The sequence below is a fragment of the Corythoichthys intestinalis genome, chromosome 1, assembly GCF_030265065.1.
Source record: "Corythoichthys intestinalis isolate RoL2023-P3 chromosome 1, ASM3026506v1, whole genome shotgun sequence".
Taxonomy (NCBI): domain Eukaryota; kingdom Metazoa; phylum Chordata; class Actinopteri; order Syngnathiformes; family Syngnathidae; genus Corythoichthys; species Corythoichthys intestinalis.
This window is the reverse complement of record NC_080395.1, coordinates 17011714-17035779: the sequence shown is the minus strand read 5'-3', so window position 1 is coordinate 17035779 and position 24066 is coordinate 17011714. Positions and strand designations below refer to the sequence as shown.

General features: G+C 36.9%; 1 protein-coding gene across 1 annotated transcript in view; it reads left to right on the top strand.

The window, feature by feature from the left end:
• Positions 1-1883: 1883 nt before the first annotated feature.
• The window catches only part of LOC130917008 (AT-rich interactive domain-containing protein 3B-like), a 249901-nt gene continuing 227718 nt past the window's right edge, over positions 1884-24066 (top strand). Inside the window, exons 1-2 of the mRNA XM_057838044.1 lie at positions 1884-2638; positions 9569-10207. Coding sequence (XP_057694027.1) covers positions 2603-2638; positions 9569-10207 — 675 coding nt within the window. The 5' untranslated portion in view covers positions 1884-2602. The remainder of the gene's footprint in view (positions 2639-9568; positions 10208-24066) is intronic.

The following is a 24066-nucleotide window of genomic DNA, read 5'->3' as shown; positions in this document are numbered from 1 at the left end:
CAACTACCTAGTAGTGCATTTCATGAATTAATAATTATTTTTCTATATTTCTTATTTTAAAAACTCGGAAGTTTTCTAAATGTTTCTTGAGTAGTTTTTGAAAACAAAAGGTTTGAATCGGTGTATCACCTGAACTAATTAATATACATGAAAGTTAGTATAGGGTGGAAAACACTCAGGTGACTTGGAGTTCCGCTCTGAGACCCCCAATTTGGCCAAATTTCAAAATTGTCCGATATGCATGTGTGATATATTATTGGTAAGCTTAAAATCTCAATTTTCTGGGGGAAGAAAGATGTTGAACAGGAAGGCATTTTTTAAAAACAAAAAATTTTAAACAGCAACAATTAAAGACGCCGTGATTTTAACGAGATATGGTCGCGTACTTACCTTGTTTCGATCCAAAAACTCCATGTATCACCGAGTGTCAAGACAGACCTGTGAATGGCCACAGCCGTTTTTTTACGGGATTTTATGGGTGAAACATGGTAATACAACAACAGTCGCGAAGCAGAAATCGCAGACATCAAGGAGTGGTTGAGATTTTCATATATTTACCCTTTTAAAAAAAATTGTTTTCAATTTTTCTTTGGATCGATTATCATCTAACATATCGGGGAAAATGCGACAGTAAGAAAAAACATACAATTAAGCGATAGTTATGAGGTAGATATCCGTGACTTATTTAGAGACACCATTTTTTTCTTTGTGACGTAATTTGTTTAAAAGTTTAAAATATGTGAGTGAATATTTTTTAAAGATTTTGTTAGACATCGATTAATGATTCTAAGCTAAAAATAAGAGACATTTTGAATAATAAATATATTTACTTGTTTTTATGGCTGGGTTGAAACAAAAGCGGTTGCGTGACAGCTGTAAATGGGGGTTTCCAGGGTTAAACGGACATACCGTATTGGCCCGAATATAAAACTGTGTTTTTTGCATTGAAGTAAGACTGAAAAAGAAGGGGTCGTCTTATATTCGCGGTTTAGACATTATACCCATTCACGACGCTAGATGGCGCCAGATATCATTGAAGCAATGTTCTGTCATGATAGAGCTCAGCTACTCTCCCCATTCACGACGCCAGATGGCGCCAGATATCATTGAAGCGATGTTACGTCATGACAGATCTCAGCTACTCTCAAGTTTATCCAGTTTGCATTATTTTATTGCTGTTTTTTCTTATTCATATTTGTTTCAAGACTACAGTTAGTTAGACTTCACTTTGATGGTTAATGCAGTTATTGCAATTTTGTTGTTTTATCACAATAGATTGGTTTATTTTCATATCAAAAACCAGAAGCCATTCATTTACGAATGTGATTGCTCTTTAGTTTACATATTTAAATGTTCAGATATCAAGATTTGAATGAGGCAAAAATAACATGTGTTTTCTCTCAAATATGTTGTTATAATCATTTGTTTCAGATGTACTGTCATTATTTTCTGTATGAAAATTAATTTGGTGTTCAAAAAGTCTTTTTTTCAAACTTGAGTCTTGAAAAAGAGGGGGTCGTCTTATAATCAGGGCCGTCTTATATACGGTATTAAAAATAGTTTGGGGGCTTAATGCGCCATGAATCTGCTATGGCAGCAGGTAGACATGTTGTTCAATCAAACACAACAGTTCTTTTATTTTAAAGAAGGGTGCAAGAGCAGAAACTGCTTTTTCAGTCTCGTGTTTTCCGCCATAGGCCAATACAAGATTTATGTTGCATTGATTATTTAGCCAATCAATTTATTCATATTCGTGAGCAATGTAGCCCTGACCCCCGTTCACCCAATCTATTAGGTTTTATTTATTTCCCATCCCCAGCAAAAATGTACATACATGCAGGTTATGCTGTTATATCGTCCCTACCAATGTTAAGACCAAACAAACACCCTTGAAGAATCATGTTACTTTTCTCCGCATTGTAGTTTAGTTATTGTTTTTGGTTAATTCAGTATATTTAATTTTGCATTGTATTCTAGCTATTGTTTATGATTAATTCAATATATTTAATGAGTAAATATGAGTTCGGGAGAATTTTGGTATAGTTTTTACGCTAATAAATGATTTTGGAATGAGTAGCTGAAAAATGTCGGTAAAAATTCCGAGCGGCATTGAACGCAACGAGCTAACGAATGTCCACAGCATTTTTCCCCCTCACCCGACACTACATTCTTGAGCAAATTTCCGCATGTGAGTGATAAAGGCCAGCTTCCGAGCGGCGGTACTTGTTGCTGCGGGTTTTGTGCCACCGTTTTCAGGGGGTGTCAAGATTGGAGGCCAAACCGGGGAGAAACTTACGGTTTTCGTCTCAGGAAACAAGCGAAAGGGCTCGGGAAATTAACAATAATTAAAAGGGGGAAAAAGACAACTCGTAGGAGACGAAAAACTGCTTCCCTATTGAATGAGAATAACTTTTTCTTTATTATTATTATTTTTTTTTTTTTTAAAGGCGAGGAAGTACGAGTTTTAGCGCCTTTCTTTCAGCGGGTGTGCGTCGTGCCTTCCTCTTCTTCCTCCCCGGACGTGCGCGTACTCGTGAGCTGGCGTGCGCGTGTGTTTACAAGTGAGTTTGAACGAGTGCCAGCAGCGAGGCAAGCAAGAGGCATGGTGGATAACTCCAGCAGTAGTAAGGCGCAAATGGTGAGTAGTGCTCGTCTCCTTGCACTCTTGTGTGTGTCTTTTCTTTCTTCTTTTAAACAGACAATTAAAACCCAAATAGAAAATCGCGGTTCGGAGTCATTTTAAACAAGCTGTCGAATTGGCTAGCTGGAACTCGGCGGGTTAAAGAGCGAAAAATCGGGGGAAACAAAGCAAATTTCAACGTTATTTTATTATTATTTTTTTAAAATACATATTTAAAATTTATTAAATGGAGAAGGATGGCGTTACTAGCTAAAGAGTGGTACGACCCCCACATTTTGACAGTTTGCTCGTTCAATTTTCATGCAAAAGTCATTTAATTTGCTGAAACAGCAGTCGTATTTACTTCTTGCTACTTTATAAATATGAACGGTTTAAGTTGGCACTAAATATGCAAACATTTTTTTTTTCCCGGTGAGTATTCTCAAATCTAAAATGGACGTTAAACCGGACTTGTGCCGCAAGTTAAGGAATGTAATGCTTGCAAGTTGAGGAGATTTCTCTTATCTCGTTATCGTCTATCAACTGCATCCATCTGCTTGAATTTGTAGTATGTCATAATATCGAATCGAATATCTTGCCATAAATCTGTCTAGCTGTCCAGCTATTTTCACTATACATGCTCGGTTTCTGTGTGAAATCGCGAAAACAGAGCCTCATTTATTAGTCAATCATCCTCCTTTTTTTGCAATCATAAATTTTCTTTAGATAGAACTTGTATTTAAGTGATTAATGCAGTATTAAATGTGAATCAGGCTTAAAATACTTCATTTCAGCTCATTTATCAATCAAAAAGTTATGGGTTTAGGCAAAGCAAAGGCAAGGCAAATTTATTTGTATAGCACAATTAAAAAAAAAAAAAAAAAAGCAATTCAAAGTGCTTTACATCACATGAAGATCCACGAGCAGGGATGAAATGATTCATAAAAATCACATTAAACAAAAGAAAGTTAAAGACAATTGATACAGGCAATAAAATGATACGTAGAATCACATTAAATTACGAATAGTTAAAAAAAAACTAATAACTGAAATCAGAAATGGGAATAAAGCAGAAAATGAATAAAAAGCAAATAGCTTGAAATTTGGTATAGACCAGGAGTCCCGAAACTTTTTCCTGTGAGGGCCACATAACTTCTCCCTTCTCTGATGAGGGTCCGAGGTCAGTTTGTAACAGGAAAGGTGTGACAATTGCAGGAGTGCCTAAATGTAAAAATGTATTGTTTTTCAGAAAGCCACAATCAAATAACCCTTTCTGGTTTCTTCTCGGAACAAAAGTAAAAAAAAAAAAAAAATATATATATATATATATATATATATATATATATATATATATAATTAGGGCTGTCAAACGATTAACATTTTTAATCGAGCTAATCACAGCTTAAAAATTAATTAATCGTAATTAATCGCAATTCAAACCATCTATAAAATATGCCATATTTTTCTGTAAATTATTGTTGGAATGGAAAGATCAGACACAAGACGGATATATACATTCAACATACTGTACATAAGTACTGTGTTTGTTTATTATAACAATAAATCAACAAGATGGCATTAACATTATCATCATTCTCTTAAAGTGATCCATGGATAGAAAGACTTGTAGTTCTTAAAAGATAAATGTTAGTAAAAGTTATAGAATTTTTATATTAAAACCCCTCTTAATGTTTTTGTTTTTGTAAAATTTTCAATTAAAAAATAAACTAGTAGCTCGCCATTGTTGATGTCAATAATTACACCATGCTCACTCATGGTACTAACTCATAAAATCAGTTGGACCCAAGCGTCAGCAGAGGGCGCCAGACACAAAATAACAAGTAACAAGCGCACATTGCACTGTACTGTCATTTTAATGTGTTTGAGCAAGGCATATGCGTTAATTGCGTAGAATATTTTAATGTGATTAATTAAAAAAATTAATTCTCGCCCGTTTACGCGATAATTTTGACAGCCCTAAATATAATATAATATAATAATAACACTATTAATGAAATAAATAATAACCGAATAACCCTCTCTGGGTTCTTCACAGAAAAAAAAGCCAAGAAACAAATAACACTATTGGGGAAAAACAAAAAAAATTCAAAATGGTCTCTGGTATTGTTCAGGGGGCCGGACCAAATGTGGAGGGGGGCTGTATCCGGCCCGCAGGCCGTAGTTTGGGGACCCCTGATATACACAGTTATGGATACGATGAGATAAGCAGAAGCGTTTTTAGCCCTGGTTTAAAGGAGCTAAAAGTTAGAGCACACTTCAGACCTTCAGGTAACTTGTTCTAGAGGTTAGGAGCTTAATAACTAAATGCTGCCTCACCCTGCTTGGTTCTTGTTCTTGGAACATACAAGAGACCAGTTCCAGACGACCTCAGGGGTCTAGTTGCTTCATAGGGATCCAACAAATCAAGCATGTAATTTGGTCCAAGGCTATTAAGTGTTGTAGATGTAGATGAACAGTAGTATTTTATAGTCTATGCTTTGACTCACTGGAAGCCAGTGTAATGATTTCAAAACCGGTGTAATGTGGTCTAGCATCCTTGTATTTGTAAGCAGGGCTGTCAACAGACCTGCATGGGCCCGGGGACAAGAGACCATTATAGGGCCCGTCCACCCCACCCCTGCCACCGGCTTGTCACGACAACATATGCAGTACTTTTAACGCTTTGCAAGCAATGACAGTGTAAATTTTCAAATTATTTAAGATGAGATTGACAGTTAAATTTTACAGACCGTAATGTGATGTGACACAATATAAACAATTTCCATCCTGTCCCATCTAGCCTACAATACAATACAACTTAGAGTGCTATGCCTGCTGGCTAACAACAAAACAGTATAATTAAACATTCTGTGCCTGCCCCTTCCACATCCCTGGGGTTATCAAGCCCTCAAACAGTGATGCGCCTAGATTTTTTGACAAGAAAGCTGACCAATACGCGGGGTCTGAAAGGCAAATTGTTGTTCGATTATCTTTAAATACCCACTACTTTTGCTAAGACAGGGGAGGGGGGTTCGTTGTGTAATAAAACAAAAAAAAAAATATTTGAAATATTTGATATGTCAAAGTTTTTAATTATATATGGATGTAGAGCATAATATCTAATCAGACAATGATTTAAATTAAAAAGAAATATGTGAATGTAAAGTAAAATAAATTAAGGGTCATTCAGGGGCTCCTATGGTCTTAAGGCCCGGGGCAAAAATACCAGGTTGCATTCTGTAGTAGCTGCAGCTTCCTGTCTGATTTCTATCAAGACTACTGTCAAGAACAAGAATGGGGTAACAAGAATACTGTTGCTATAGTCCAATCTAATGAAAATAAATGCATGCATTAATTTTTCCATGTCTTGTTTGGTCAGAAGCCCCTTAATTTGGGCTATACTTTTTAGGTAGTAATAAGCGGATTTATTAACGAACTTTAGCTGGCTGTCAAATTTTAAGTCTGAGTCAATAATTACGGCAAGATTTCTGACTTGATTTGTAGCTGCAAGTGACTTTGTGCCAAGGTGCCTGCTTATCTTTGACCTCTCCTTTTTGGGCCCAAAAAATGATCACTTCTGTCTTCCCCACATTTAGTTGGAGAGAAGTCTGGCACATCCATTCATTGATTTGATTAATGCATTCACCATAATTTTCGGAAATATAAGCCGCTACTTTTCCCCCTCATTTTGAATCCTGCGGCTTATAGTCCAGTGTGGCTTATTTGTTTTTTTATTTGGGTTAATAGGTAACACTTCATTTGATAGCGGCGTCATAAGACTGCCATAAGACCGTCATAATTATGACACGGCACTATCATGGGCATTAATGAATGCATATGATAGATGTCATTAAGTGTCATCTGGCAAATGATGTCACCAACTCCATTTATGTTCAGCTTGGATCTTTGACGTCCTTTCAAAAGTGAGATAATTTGCCGGATGACACAAAATGACATCCGTTATTTACTGTAGCATTGTAATGCATGCTAGGAGGCACGTTGGACGACGACAACAGTGTTGAGAGCAGGTTGACTGTCTCCCCCAAGGGAGCAGTGATGGCCAAATGAAGCTTCTTGAAGCAATGAATGGTAGTTCATTTGGCGTTATGGCAGTCAGGTGGTACTGGTAAATATCTTTTGGTGTAAATATTCCATAATACAGTTAGGACAGCTGCGGCTCATAGTCCAGTGGTGCATATCTATGAACAAATGCCGTTTTCGTGTCAAATTTGGTGGGTGGCGGGTTATAGTCAGCTGCGCCTTATATCCCGAAAATTACAGTACTCAGGGAAGCTAAGGGACTATAATCATGCTGGGACACAGAAATGTTGAGCTGTGATCGGAGATTAGGGCTGCAGCTATCAAATATTTTAGCAGTCGATTAACTGATGGACTAGTTAGTTCGAATAATCGAGTAATCGGATAAGGAACATGAACAATTAAAATAACTGAGCTGAGCCTCAAACGGTGCAAAAATAAAGAAAAATTGAAAAATGAGAATCTATGTACAACAAAAGAACAATTGGCTAACTTACGTAGAAAAAGTCCGCTAGCTTAAATGCTATAAAATGCTTTTTTTTTTTTTTTTTTTTTTTTTACAATGCTCTTAACAAAAGGTTCAGACACATATTCCCACAAAAACGGCAAAATATACCTAAACACTAAATTATGAATGCTAGGGTTGTTCCGATCATGTTTTTTGCTCCCGATCCGATCCCGATCGTTTTAGTTTGAGTATCTGCCGATCCTGATATTTCCCAATCCGATTGCTTTTTTTTTTTTTTTTTCCCTTCCGATTCAATTCCAATCATTCCCGATAATTTTTCCCGATCATATACATTTTTGCATTGCATTAAGAAAAAAATGAATAAAACTCGGACGAATATATACATTCAACATACAGTACATAAGTACTGTATTTGTTTATTATGACAATAAATCCTCAAGATGGCATTTACATCATTAACATTCTTTCTGTGAGAGGGATCCACGGATAGAAAGACTTGTAATTCTTAAAGGATAAATGTGACTTTGTATATTGTGACTAAATGTTGCCATCTAGTGTATTTGTTGAGCTTTCAGTAAATGATACTGTAGCCATTTAACTGTTCTGCCCAAATGCATGATGGGAAGTGCTAAGTAGAGCTGGGAATCTTTGGGCACCTAACGATTCGATTACGATTACGATTCAGAGGCTCCGATTCGATTATAAAACGATTATTGATGCACCCCCCTCCTTTTTTTTTTTCCTTTTTTTAATAAAATTGTTCAAAAATACTTTCAGGCTAAACCAAACAACTATTTCAGTATCAAGTTAACATATAGCAGTAAACAAATATACAAAAATAACAGTAAATAAAAAACTCCAGCTGTATCAGCAGCTTTAAACTACATTCAATTAATTTAATGTTGTGAATCAACCGTTAAAGTTGTTAAAATTGCTCCCGTTATTCCATAATTTCCCTTTTGTCTACTTTCGACATGTGAAAGTTTTAAAACTATTTTAAAGATAGATTCAAGTCAATATTTTACCGATTTAGGAGTATTTTAGATAAAAAGTTAATTAGGTTTGCTTGGAAGGTTCGCTACATCAGCCTCGCAGGGAGGTGTACTGCTTTAAGATGGCGGCCGTTTACTAACGCCCGCATCTAGCTTTTTGTAGGTGAGCTGCTAACGCTACCGAATCAATGGTGCATCTAGTCCTATATATATGATATCTACCATAACATTATGCTACTTTGTAGCAGCTTTTCGGCAGCAGTCAGGTATGTTGTTGTGTTTTTTTATCTCGTGGCATGAGTTGAGCTAGAGCCGTGAGTTGAGCATTGGCATTACCCGAGGGGCCGGGTAATGAGAAGCATGATGTTTAGCTACTCTCGCTCCGTTCCTCATTGACCGCGCGGCGCGCTGAGTGTGTTGTACTTCCGCTTTACTTGGCATATTTCAATAATCGGAATTTGGATGTTTGTGAATCGTTCTCGAATCTTCCACGGCCGAATCGTGAATAATCTAAGAATCGGAAATTTTGCACACCTCTAGTGCTAAGTGTTAAGAAAAAGATCAATTCCTACCTTTCTTCCCCACATTGCTTCCCACGATATTTCTAATCGTAGGGAGAGGGATTGTAAGGCTTTAGCCGACTAAAAAAAGGCTCCAAAGGCTGCCAAAATTCACTCTACTCATTTTACGCTGCCTTTTAGCTCTATAATAAGGTAAAACGGCGACATTGTAGATTGAATGCGACAACGCATGAGTGGGTCGTGCAGCGTATGCGTTAATTGCGTTAAATATTTTAACGTGATAAATTTAAAAAAAAAGAATAATTACTGCCGTTAGCGGGATACATTTGATAACCCTACCTTAAGCCTAAAGACTCTGGATGAGTGTAACATATTATGTCTGTAACGTTAAATACAAATAGAAAACGATTTAATTAAAAAATATAATATATATATTATATATATATATTAAAAAAAGGTATGTCTGATATTTTTTTGCCGATTCCGATACTTTGAAAATGACATGATCGGACCCGACATCTCTTATGAATGCATTAAAAAACATTAGCTCAAACAAAAACTTAGCTTACATTGGTCTTAACAGGGAGCAGTTGGACTCAGCAATGTGAAAAGAGGCAGAACAGAGGGCAGTGTATCCACCCTAATCAATAAAACTAAACGCAAACACTTTTAAAATAAACCATTACAACGCCACTTTGATTAAACGAATACTCGAAGCAACAAAATTCCGAATATTTTTTTCTGATCTAGTACTCGAGTTAATTGATTAATCGTTGCAGCACTATAGGACATGTCATACTGTTCCATGATCTGAGCTAGGGGAAGCATCTAGATGTTAAATAACACGGAAATATTTGTCATTTTATTATTTCTGTTTGTATTCTGGTTTTGAATTTATCCAATTCATCTCCCATGGTATAACCCACAGCCCAGCATGTCTCAGGAGCCCAGTGTAGCCTTTCCTCAGAGCGCCCCATCAGGGGGGATGAAGCTGGAGGCGGTGATGGAGCAACTTCAGCGCCAGCAGCAAGCTCGGCTGGAGATGGAACGCAAGGAGAGGAAGCTGCGCGAGGCCCACATCATGTACGCTCAACAGGTGGCCGCTCAGCAGGCCATCCTGGCGGCCGCCCGCGCGTCGGGAGCCAACTTCATGGGCAAGGGCCTGGCCGGAGTGGTGCCGCCCCCGCCGCCGCCTCCCCGCGTGTCTAATCAGAGCAGCGTAGACTCCGAGAAGGAGGACGACGAGGACCGGGGCCGCGACTCGGCCGACGAGGACGACGACGCCGAGATGATGGACGGCGACGAACGCAGCGACGAGGACGAGGGCGGCGCGGTCGGCGGCCTGGAGTTCCTCCGCAAGCAGACGCTGGCGCTGCAGCAGAGCGCCGGCCGCATGCCCCCCGTCCGACCTTACGGCAGCTTCGCCGCCTCGGCCCCTCAGAGGCCGCCGTCCCCGCCCATCAGGGTCAAGCAGGAACCCGACGAGGGCCTGTCGCCCGCTGGCGCTCACCCGGCCACCTCCCCCAACGGCCAGGCCGACTGGAGCTTTGAAGACCACTTCAGACAGGTCGGTTTTCTTCCTTTACGTCCAGGGTGTCGAACTTCATTTCGTCACCTTGTTTTCATCATTACGATTGTCCTTTGGGGCCGGTTCGACATGGGGGGTTACTCGGTTTTGAGGTCATGGCTCAATTTATATCTGGGAACGAAATATGTGTGAGCGGTTAACACATCTGCCTCACAGTTTTGAGTTCGGTGATTTGAAATGGAACTCTGGAATTTATGGTGTGTAGCTCCCTGTTCTCTTCCTGCTTTGAGTTTGTCTTCTCCGGGTATTTCAGCCTTAGAGTAGAGTCTAATCGATTAATCCACGGGTGTCAAACAGGTGATCCGATCTGCGGAGTTAGTCTGCCTGACAGGCACTTTGTAGCTCATTCATACTGTACATGAGTTGTTTTTGGCAGCCCTTTTGATTTCCGTCTTAGTCTTTTGGACGAAAATGCTTATTAGTCGTAGTCATATTTTAGTCATTTCTAAATGTGTTCGTATGCATCTAGTTTTCGTTGACGAACAGTGATTTCACCTAGTTGTAGTCGACAATTACTTAATTTTTTTTTTTTTTGTCAAGTCAAAAGTTTATTCCTAAAATAAATCAAGATTTCCACAGTTTAGAATGAACATTGACAGACGAAACACATTGTAGCGTCTACAACAGAGGTCCCCAAACTATGGGACGCGGGCCGGATACGGCCCACCTCCACATTTGGTCCGGCGCCTCGAACGAAAAAAAAAAAAAAAAAAAAAAATTCCCCCTGCACAATAGTGTTATTTATTTCCTGGCTTTTTTTCTGTAAAGAACCCAGAGAGGGTTATTTGGTTATTATCGATTTAATTCATAGTGTTATTATTATTTATTATATTATAGTATATTATTAATTGTGTTATTATTATTTATTATATTATATTTTATTATAATTAGGGCTGTCAAAATTATCGCGTTAACGGGCGTTAATTAATTTTAAAAATTAATCACGTTAAAATATTTGACGCAATTAACGCAGATGCCCCGCTCAGAGAGATTTAAACGACAGTACACAGTGAAAACGCTCACTTGTTTTATGGAGTTTTGCCGCCCTCTGCTGGCGCTTGGGTGCGACTGATTTTATAGGTTTCAGCATCCATGAGCATTGTGTAAGTAATTATTGACATTAACAATGGCGGGCTACTAGTTTATTTTTTGATTGAAAATTTTACAAATTTTATTAAAACGAAAACATTAAGAGGGCTTTTAATATAAAATTTCTCAAACTTGTACTAACATTTTTCTTTTAAGAACTACAAGTCTTTCTATCCATGGATCGCTTTAACAGAATGTTAATAATTTTAATGCCATCTTGTTGATTTATTGTTATAACAAACAAATAGTCCTTATGTACCGTATGTTGAATGTATATATCCATCTTGTCTTATCTTTCCATTCCAACAATAATTTACAGAAAAATATGGCATATTTTATAGATGGTTTGAATTGCGATTAATTGCGATTAATTACGATTAATTAATTTTTAAGCTGTAATTAACTCGATTAAAAATTTAAATCGTTTGACAGCCCTAATTATAATTTATTATTATTTATTAGCTCAAACAGGCTAGAACCCTAAACCACCAAATTTGACACAAAAAAATTTGAATCGTTTGACAGCCCTAATTATAATTTATTATTAGGGCTGTCAAACGATTAAAAATTGTAATCGAGTTAATCACAGCTTAAAAATGAATTAATCGTAATTAATCGCAATTCAAACCATCTATAAAATATGCCATATTTTTCTGTAGATTATTGTTGGAATGGAAAGATAAGACTGAAGACGGATATATATATTCAACATACAGTACATAAGTACTGTATTTGTTTATTATAACAATAAATCAACAAGATAGCAATAACATTATTAACTGTTAAAGCGATCCATGGATAGAAAGACTTGTAGTTCTTAAAAGATAAATGTTAGTACAAGTTATAGAAATTGTATATTAAAACCCCTTTTAATGTTCTCGTTTTAATAAAATTTGTAAAACTTTCAATCAAAAAATAAACTATTAGCTCGCCATTGTTGATGTCAATAATTACACAATGGTGCTGAAACCCATAAAATCAGTCGCACCCAAGCGCCAGCAAAGAGCGATAAAATACCCAAAAACACAAGTAACAAGTGCACATGACACTGTGCTGTCATTTTAATCTGTTTGAGTGGGGCATGTGCGTTAAATGCGTCAAATATTTTAACGTGATTAATTAAAAAAAAAAATTACCGCCCGTTAAACGCGATAATTTTGACAGCCCTATATATTATATTGTATTATATTGTTATTATTATTTTTTTTTAATTTTATTTACTTTTGTTCCGTGAAGAATCCAGAAAGGGTTATTTGATTGTGGCTTTCTGAAAAACAATAATTTTTTTACCCCTCATCAGAGATGGGAAAAGTTATGTGGCCCTCACAGGAAAAAGTTTGGGGACCCCTGGTCTACAAGGACAATGCAAACTTCCTGGTGATAAGACACACTCAGCAGGAAAACAGTACTTTATTTTCAATTAATTATACCCACCTGGGCGCCACATACTGTATGTAAATAAAATGTGCCTGTGACAGCATAGCAAAGCGCAGATGACAAGAAATTAGTGTTTCAATCTGCCGTTTAGCCCCGTCTGTCATTATAGCGCTCTAGCGTCCCCAGCTGGTGGATGACATCCACAAGCGGATTTTATGGGGGGGCCAGGCCCCACAGGTGTCCGTAAAGTGTCATTGCATGTAATTGACTTTCCTATATATATAAAAGTTGAAAAGCAATAAAACTGCAACAAAAATGAATGAAATGAACAAAAATATATATCTTTATAATGGGTCAAAATTATTTTTCGAGCACCTTAGACGGTCATTTGCTTTGCATATAATTAAAAATAATTTTATTTATTTTTTTCAAATTTTAAAAAATAATTTTTTTCTTTGACCGAAAATATATATATTTTTGATTAAAGCAACTTTTTGGGGGATTGAATGATTTAGACACAAATGTCCTAATCATAATATGGCCCAAAACAAAAAGGATTGCTTCAATCAAAGAAAACTTTTTCAATGAAAAATTAAGTGTTCAAATGAAAATTTTTCAATCGCAAATATTTTTTCGCATTCAAAAACTTTTTCTATGATTGAATTGTTATTTTTTTTGGATTGAAATGATTTTCTTTTTTAAAATCTATATTTTTTTTGAAGCAACTTATTTTTTCATTGGATAATATAGACACAAATGTCCGAGCCAAAATGTGGGCCAAAAACACATCAAGATTACTTCAATCACAAAAGTTGCTTCAATCAAAAAAACTTGACTTCAATAAAAAAAAAAAATAAAAATAAAAATCGAAGAAAAACAGCTTTCACATGCATTTTTTTTTTGCAGTTTTCTGAGTTTCAAATTTATTTTTGCTTTCAAACACATTGAGTTTCAAAAATTTATTTCGCAAACACTTTTTTAAACTTTTTTTTATTTTTTATTTTATTGAAGCGACATTTTTTTTTGTTGAATAATAAAGACAAAAATCTACCTCCATATGGCTCCACCCAGGGGATACAATTTTTGACTGGGGTAACTACATTGGCACGACACCGGCGGTTAGTGGCTTAGCAAACGTACTTCCAGTGAGCATTTCAAAATAAAATCATGTCATGTTCAGATTTCTGGAGGCAATCGCATATACTTCAGATACTACACTAAGAACAAATTTAAAATGACATGCATTATGAAAAATCTGATTGGCAATAATAATAATTTGGCTTCAAATTTGCTGCATGCGCACTGTGCAGATCAAGATGACAGTCATTTTGGATCAAATTAACACTTTTAATGGGCTCTAATTGGCAGACAACAAAAATGACAGTGGATTTGTCAACTATTTCATATTCTGTACCTAACTAGCTTTAAATTGACTCATTATGCATTGTTTTTTTGTTTTGTTTTTTTAAAAAATAATGATATTTTAATATAGTTTGTGTTATATTTTTGAATAACAATTTATTGCATTTCAATAGGTGATTTCTCCGGATATATTGTCACTATATTTGTGGTCGAATAGGTAAAAAAAAAACAGGCAACAATATCGCATTATCGCCTACTAAAATGTATTATCGCGACAGGCCAAGTAAGTGGCAATGAAAATCTCTCTGGGCTTGATGACTTTTCCTGCTGGGTGTTAGGTTTGATCCCCTACTGTTAGCCACCAGGCTAATCTCACAAGCTTTGCATATCCCTTTCCAAGGGAACACATCACAGGAGCCACGCAAACGTACAAAATCAAGATGTCAAAGGATTTACACCCTGAGGAATGTCACACACCAAACAATAACTTTTATTGAGCCGTACCTGTTCTGCGAGTTGTTTTATTTTAGAAAATGCAATTAAAGGGACGTGTGACCATTTCGGGCTCATTTTTTAGTAACATTTGGGTGGTTTTATTTTTGGTGATGTTAATGTACAATAACATTCACTTTGTTTTGGTTGGTTTGATGTGGTGCTTCTCAATTATTTTGCTGCTTATCAATGTGATTGGGGTCTAATGTCTTTAAGTGAAGTCTTAATTGATTTGGTTCCTGCTGTCTGCTGCAAAATTTTTAGACACAGTTAGTCTTTCCTCGTCTCCTACTGTATTAAAAGTCAAAGACAAATGCTAAATACACTTGGTCATATTTCTTCGTCTTAGCTTTTCATATCCCCATTGCTCTTTGCTGTGTGCTCGTTTGGTTCAAAAATACTACGCACACTCTGAAAATGAGAGCGCCACTGCCACCCACTGAGTGGATGTGCAATTACACTTTATTCTACTACGGCAAAAAAAGTATGTTCCCCGAGGTCATATGCCCCTTCATCAGGATCACTTGGCGCTCCCCTGACGGGGACGCGAACCACTATTTGAGAAATACTGGTTTAACTGTTTTGTGTGGTTGCAGATCCATTTTTTTTGGTTCACTTTTATCATTCACGTATTTTACATAGTTTCGTAGCAGTATTTCCGCTAATTTGAGTAAGACTAAGGCTGCACCAAAAGGTTATTTAGCTAGTCGATTCGTGGATGATTAGTTGTGTGATTTAGTTGATTCATCTGCATGTTTTAATTGAGTTATGATGTTACTCCGAAATGTGCATTGGAATCAAAATCTACATAGCTGACTATTATGTAGTTCTATCGTTTTTTTTCCCCTCTCAAACAAAAGCAGATTTTTGCAAATGCAGTGGTACCTCATGATACGAAATTGCTTCGTACCATGATTTTTTTTTTTAGTATAAAGAATATAGTTTTAGCCCATCACGACATTAAATTTGTAATGTCATGTCCTCTGATTGCCTGTCTTTATTTGTAATGCTTCGTCACCCCCTAGTGGCGCCTAAGTGTAACTAGTTTGCTAGGTTCTAGCTCGTTCTACAGACGTAATCACATGACTACTTGAGCTCATAGCAAACACGGAGCGCTAAAAGACGAGCTAACTTCAGCAGCCTTTGCTTGCTATTGTTTGTGCCTTGATAAAGCATTGCTTGTAAGTTATATTCTTTTGTTTCATGTGCATGGGCATTATGTTGCACATTATGGTATGTATATTAATTACGTTTGTTTACATTTAGTCAAATGTAGTGACATTGCATCACTGCAAGCGGGAATGACCTTTTACAGTATGTATTATCATTCATATGAGGAATATTTTTTTTCGTACTATGAAGTGAAAAAGCTTTGCATCTCGAGATAATAAAAATCTATCACCTGCTACATTCGACGACTATAGAAATAATTTTTCTTATTTTCTCATTTTCCTTTGTTAAAAAATGTTAAAATGTCAATTCTATATAAATAAATACTGTATTTGTTTATATACTGTATAAGTATGTACAGAATATGTCTATGTGTGGACGGTATATTTGTATTAGGGCTGCAGCTATCGATTACTTCAGTAGTTGATTAATCGATTAACTAGTTAGTTCGAATAATCGGATAAAGGAACATAGAAAATTAAAATACATGAGCTGAGCCTCAAACATTATAAAAAAATAAGTTAATGAAGATGTAAGTACAACAAAAGAACAATTTGCTAACTTACATAGCAAAAGACCGCTAGCTTAAATGCTATAAAATGCTAACGTTTTTGAAAATAAATTTTAGATGTAAAAAAAAAAAACAATTTTTTTTTCCTGCCATAACATTATTTTGGCTTGCTAAGATTGCACTTTCAAAAGCGCATTGAATGCGAATACAAAATAAAATTTTTGATTGCTTTTTCAAGCGATGCAGAATTGCACATTCATTTCACACCAGCAATAAATGCAATTAAAACCAAATTAAAATATCTGAGCTTAGCCTCAAATGGTATGATAAAATTAATGAAGAACTAAGCACAACAAAAGAACAATTGGCTAACTTGCATGTAGCAACAGTCCACTGGCTCATTTGCTATAAAATACTAACTTTTTATTTATTTATTTTTTTACAAAGCTCTTAACAAATCAGTCAAACGTATATACCCACAAAAAGTCTGCTAAATATACTTCTAAACTAAATAACAAAAGCATAAACAGCTCAAAATAAAACCCTACTTTATGTTGGTCTTAACAGGGAGCAGCTGGATTCAGCCATGTGAAATGACTTATGTCATAGTCACTGTCACCACTAGAGGGCAGTGTATCCACCCAAATCAATAAAACTAAATGCAAACACTTTCAAAACAAACCATTCCAACGCCACTTTAATTAAACGAATACTCAAAGCTGCAAAATTTAATTTGAATCTTTTTTTCTCATCGAATTACTCAAGTTAATCGATTAATCGTTGCAGCACTCATTTGTACAGATTTACAGTATATATATACAGTATCTCTCTCACTAAATATATGGCGGAAAACACTCAGGTGACTTTTAAGTTCCGCTCTGAGACCACCAATTTAGCCAAATTTCAAAATTGTCATACATGCATGTGTGATACATCGTTGGAAAGCTTAAAATCTCAATTTTCTGGGGGAAGAAAAATTTTGAACAGGAGGGCATTTAAAAAAAAAAAAAAATTTAAACACCAAAATCCTATCTGGAGGCGAGAGCACGCGAGAGCAGAATTACAGACGCCATGACTTTAACGAGATTTTATCGCGTACTTACCTTGTTTCGATCTAAAAACTCCATAGCGCATGTATCACTGAGTGTCAAGACACAGCTGTGAATGGCCACACCTGGATTTATTTGAAATTTTATGGGTGAAATATGGTAATATAACAAGGGTCGTGATGCAGAAATCGCAGACATCAAGGAGTGGTCAAGATTTTCTTTTTCATATATTGACCCTTTTAAACGTTTTTTTTTTCAATTTTTTTTTTGTTTGGCTCAATCATTTATCACCAAACATATCGGAGAAATTACAACAGTAACAAAAAAAAAATACAATTAAGCGACAGTTATGAGGTAGATATTCCTGACTTTTTTACAGACGTCATTTTTTTCAATGTGACATAATTTGTTCAAAAGTTTAAAATATGTGAGTGAATTATTTTTTTAAAGTCGTTTTGTATTTATTTTTTTTTTTTTATGAAATATGAGAGATCAATTAATGATTCTAAGCTTAAAAATGACAGACATTTTGAATAATATTATTTGTTTTATGCCTGGGTTGAAACAAAAGCGGTTGCGCGACGTCTGTAAACGGGGGTTTTCAGGGTAAAACGGACAAATTAAAACTAGTTCGGAGGCTTAATGCGCCATGAATCTGCTATGGCAGCATATAGACATATTGTTTTATCAAACACAGCAGTTGTTTTGGCTTAAAATACAGCAGTTTCTTTTAAAGAGGAGTGCAAGAGCAGAAACTGCTTTTTCAGTCTTGTCTGTGTTTTCCGCCATATATATGTTCAGAGAATCTAAATTTAAATTTTTTGTTCACATTTATGATTCCATCTGAATATTGTAGGGCTGCAGCTATCGAATATTTTAGTAGTTGATTAATCGATGGACTAGTTAGTTCGGATAACCGAGTAATCGGAGAAGGAACATGAAAAATTAAAATACCTAAGCTGAGCCTCAAACCGTATAATTTTTTATTTTATTTTTTTAAATGAGGATCTGTGTACAACAGAAGAACAATGGGGTAACTTGCATAGAAAAAGTCCGCTAGCTTAAATGCTAAAAAATGCAAAAGTTTTTTTTTTTTATTTACCATGCTCTTATCAAAAGGTTCAGACACATATTCCCACAAAAAACTTCTAAATATACCTATAAACTAATTTATGAATGCATTAAAAAACATTAGCTCGAACAAAAACTTAGTTTACGTTGGTCTTAACAGGGAGCAGTTGGATTCAGCTATGTGAAAAGGGGCAGACCAGGCAGTGTATCCGCCCTAATCAATAAAACTAAATGGGAACACTTTCAAAATAAACCATTACAAAGCCACTTTAATTAAACAAATACTCGAAGCAAAAAAATTTAATTCGAATATTTTTTTCTAATCAAATACTCAAGTTAATCGATTAATAGCTGCAGCACTAATTTAATACATTATTTTTATTCAACAATTAGTGCTACTTATGTTTTTTCTGATCATGGTAACATTCCCAACTTTGGGTGTTTGCAAATTTAAGATTTTTCCTTTTGTCAACATTCAGGTTGTCTTCAGACCATGAAAAGGAATTGTGCCGCCGGCCACTATTTTCATGACGTCACCTGCTTGTAGACGCTTCCAACATGTGCGTAGCTTTGACCCACAATTGGCTTTTGTGGCGAAAAATCCGCTTAAGTGAGTGCTGGCGTCGAGCCAGGCTTGTGCGCAACGTGAGCTCTCCACCTTGGTGTGTTTGTGTGTGTGTGTGAGCGCGCGCCCGCGTAGGTGAGTGAGCCTCTGGTTTGGCTCGGGTCCTGGTCGTCAAGTCAGCGGGCGGCGAGGCTGTGGGTGGTTGTTGGGGTCAACGTGAGGATTTTGGGTGGGAATGTTGGGAGTTGTACACACAGTAGCAGCGCTCCGAGCACTCCCGCGGCCTCCTACCTTCCCCTCCTCCGCCTCCTCGTAGAGTTTCGGCCGTGTGCCAAATGCACTTTCCCTTCAAGATAAATATTGCCTCAGCAGAACGTTACAGAACATCGGAATGCTCAGTTGGACGACGGCCGAGCTCCACGCGGCGTAGTGCGGTAGTAGGACACGGCGAGTTAAGGCCGACGTATCTCGGCTTGTATCGCATGTCTGGGTTTTATTGCACTCTATATTTAACGGTAAATGTCTCCCGAGCGGTGCTTCCCCTTGGGCCTTCTTCCAAATTTAGCATTTCGCCGCGATGACGTGCGGTGGAACGTAGTAACAGCTGTAGCAGTCGTAGTAGTAGCTCTGCCAAGATTTTTTTTTTTGAGTTTGTTTCTAAGGAAACTCAAAACTACAGTGGATATTTTCACAAGTCTATTTCTATTCAATATTTAAACTCCAATTCAGCTAAACTAAAACTACAAACACATAAGAGAAAATGACTCATTCTCTGCATTAGAATACAAAATCCACTTCACATGGCTTTATTCCCAAAAAAGCGTTAGCTTAATGCTAATATATGATTGAAACGCTATTGACACGCTAATGAAAATTAGCATCCCTTTGTGATATTTAACTATGATTACTAGGGGTTTGACAAAATATCGAGCTGATGAAATATCGTGATGCTTTGTATCCCAAAAGGTTATCGATATGTTCCGGCCAAGAATCGATATATCATTTTAAAAAGGTGTCACTGTTTTAAAAAAAAAAAAAAAAAAAAAAAAAAATCTTCCTCTAGATTAGTGTCTACGTTAGCTCACTGGCTGTCATTGACGGCGCTAGACGTTAGGGCTGAACGATATTGGAAAAAATTTACCGTATTGGCCCGAATATAAGACTGCCCTGATTATAAGACGACCCCCTCTTTTTCAAGACTCGAGTTTGAAAAAAGACTTTTTGAACACCAAATTAATTTTAATACAGAAAATAATTACAGTACATCTGAAACTAATTATTGTAACAATATATTTGAGAGAAAAAGCATGTTATTTTGCCTCATTCAAATCTTAAAATCTGAACATTTAAATATGTAAACTAAGGGTGCAACGGTACTTGTAATAGTAATGAACCGTTTCGGTACGCGGTGCTCGGTTCGGAACGGACGCATACCGAATGAGTTTCTGTCGTAATATAACTAGGGTTGTTCCGATCATGTTCTTTTGCTCCCGATTCGATCCCGATCGTTTTAGTTTGGATATCTGCCGATCCCGATATTTCCCGATCCGATTGCTTTTTTTTTTTTTTTGCTCCCGATTCAATTCCAATCATTCCCGATAATTTTTCCCGATCATATACATTTTGGCAATGCATTAAGAAAAAAATGAATAAAACTCGGACGAATATATACATTCAACATACAGTACATAAGTACTGTATTTGTTTATTATGACAATAAATCCTCAAGATGGCATTTACATTATTAACATTCTTTCTGTGAGAGGGATCCACGGATAGAAAGACTTGTAATTCTTAAAGGATAAATGTGACTTTGTTTGTATATTGTGACTAAATATTGTCATCTAGTGTATTTATTGAGCTTTCAGTAAATGATACAGTAGCCATTTAACTGTTCTGCCCAAATGCATGATGGGAAGTGCAACCATGACTGTGCGTAGTGGTACCAATTGATATATCTTCTCTGCGTTGGGAAATAACATAGGGTGTTAAGAAAAAGATCAATTACCACCTTTCTTCCCCACATTGCTTCCCATGATTTTTCTAATCGTAGGGAGAGGTATTGTAAGGCTTTAGCCAATTAAAAAAAGGCTCCAAAGGCTGCCAAAATTCACTATACTCATTTTACGCTGCCTTTTAGCTCGATATATAGGTAAAACGGCGTCATTACAGATTGAACGCGACAATGCGTGAGTGGTTCGTGCAGCGCATGCGTTAATTGCGTTAAATATTTTAACGTGATAAATTAAAAAAAAAAATTAATTACCGCCGTTAACGGGATAAATTTGATAACCCTACCTTAAGCCTAAAACTAAAGACTCTGGATGAGTGTAACATATTATGTCTGTAACGTTAAATACAATTAGAAGACGATTTAATTAAAAAAAATATATCTTAAAAAAAGGCATGTCCGATTTTTTTTTGCCGATTCCGATACTTTTAAAATGACGTGATCGGACCCAATCGATTGGCATCATCTCTAAATATAACCCTCACCTTTCGAGGCTGTGAGTCGATCGGGTTACAGTTTCTTTGTGTAGGTTATATTTACTCTGTCTTCTCTACTATAATGAGGACCAACACGGTAGGACAGTATAACCCAGAAACGTCAACGGCGCGACAACGTGGCCGCCGCGAGAACGCAGTGAAACGCGGGCGTTAGAGTCAATCAGCCAATGCACACCAGTCGCAGTGCGGCCGCGTGTTAGACACGTCCCAGAAGCGGCTCAACACGACACATGCGAAAAGAACGGCAGAGTTTATTATTTGACGCGAGACGTGACCCTCTTGCGTCAATACTACTACCGGTAGCTAGGATCGGGAAGACCGGAAGTCACTCGTGTAAAAATACGGTGGATCCGGTCGATTTTAAAACTAATATGCAATCCTAACCCACTTTTTGAGTCCATCAGATCTCTTGAGTGCGAGATCGGGGCACAGTTGACTTGTCTTTGTTGATTTACTGCTGTCTTCTCTGCTATAATAATAACCAACACGGCCCCGTGTTCAATACAAAACCCGCCTACTACAACAAAACAAGTACGAACTAATATTCACATATTCATAAAGTTATACAATAAAAATGAATACGACATCACATTTGTAAAATATGAACACATAATAAAATAAATGATAGCCCATTTAAATAAAATACATTGAAATGAGCTAAAACACCTGTAATTAAATAATAAGAATAATACACAGATCCTGCTTACACAATTAAATTCATTAATTTCTGTGTGGCGCTTTAACTTGAGAAAATCCACCAATAAAGCTTTAGAACAATGTTCATAAGAGAAAAAAAAAAGATTCATTGAGGCATTTCCAGGGCCGGCCCAGGCCATTTGGGGGCCCTAAGCAAAATAATGCAAAGGGGCCCATATTTTTGGCCCACCATTTCGTTACAGTGTACTGTGAAACCCATACATGCAATCCAACCCATATTTCCATATTTTGTATATTAATCAGATTTTGTTGCACTGCATACTTCAAACTTCTCACCCCAAATGATTGTCAGCACTTACAGTAGATCGCACCAAACCTTTTTCTGAAAGAGGAAAGAAAGAAGTTAAGGAAGAACTTTTATTTTTTTAAGCTTGTAATCAAGTATCAAAACTCACAAAAGTCAAATAAAGCAAACTGTAGTAAACAAAATAGAACATAAATTTAACAATCGCCAGATTGGGGGCCCCCTAGTGGTCAGGGGCCCTAAGCAGCTGCATAGTCTGCGTATAGGCTGGGCCGGCCCTGGGCATTTCATTTGTAAAATACATGTTAAAATCTTTGTCATTGGGATTACTTTTCTCTTGAGCACAGGACTTCTTTTTTCTTCTTTCTTTCAGAAAGAAAGCTGACCAATATGCGGGGTCTGAAAGGCAAATTGTTGTTGGATTATCTTTAAATACACGCTACTTTTTTAGCAGAATTCTAGTTTTGTATAGGCTAATGTTCCTATTGCTGAAAGCACAAAGGTGTGTAATAAACAACTAGCACATTTATATTTTGCATTTTGTTTTCTTACTGTACCGAAAATGAACCGAACCGTGACCTCAAAAAGATTTTTGTGTACCGTTACACCCCTAATAAATATCCATAGCACCAACTATATTATTTTTTTCACTTGACGGTATGTTAAGTTCACGACAGCAGATATCTGTGTTGGTTAAATATCGGTTAAAGTGTGGGCTTTTCCAGGTCACTTCCTTAATATTTTAGGGCATTTACAGGTTACATCCTGTTGATTTTGAGTCACACCCTATTGATTTGAGGGACATTCTGGAGTCACTTCCTCTTCAGTAACCCAAAATCAACAGGACGGAATCTGTAAATGCTTCTAAATCAATAGGAAATGACATGAAATGCCTCAAATTGAACTAATTGCATGGCATTGGCTGCTACTGGCGGCCATAGACGTCCATACCGTTTGAAGTGGGAGGGATGGCAGCGAATGAACGTTTGTTCATTCGCTGCCACCCTCCCAGTTCAAACGTCTACTAGAGACAAACTCATTCTAATTCACAGCAGAAGGCTAAAAAGAGCTTTTTTCCCCCTATTTATTAGTTGTATTGTCTATTAAACGCCTCCATCATGAGTTACATTATTGGCTAACCTGACCTGGCTGTTGTTAAAGATCAGAGCACAGTTAAGTCATTGCCATTGGCCCAATCTTTGGACCGATGTCTTTTATTAGGCCAAGCCCTGTGGGGGTTTAAAGAGGGATAGACTAGAATTGCTCTGGCTTTTTTTTGTTTTTTGTTTCCTCTCTTTTATCTTTCTTGTCATCATGTCAGCTCTGCAGTATTTAATGCCAGCTCATCTCTTCAGGCAGTGTCAGGTTGCACCACTGTAGGGGGAGGAGGACAGTGTGGCTTTTTTTTTTTTTTGATGTCATTGTCTTTGAGCGGCCGGAGAAAGAAGTAGCGACCGGCCAGGCAGATGCCGCAAATGGCCTCCCACCTCTCAACCTCCCTTTAATAATGGCCAGAGCTCATTTATTACGTTCTTAAAAGCAGTGACAAGAGAAAAGGATGCGGGGATGAAAGCTCAAAGAGACAATGAAAAGCATTTCATGTTTCTAAAGTGGTCCCGTGCACTTAATGCATGGTATACTGAAACGGTTAAGTGAGTTAAAGGTGAGCAAAGTACATGTGAA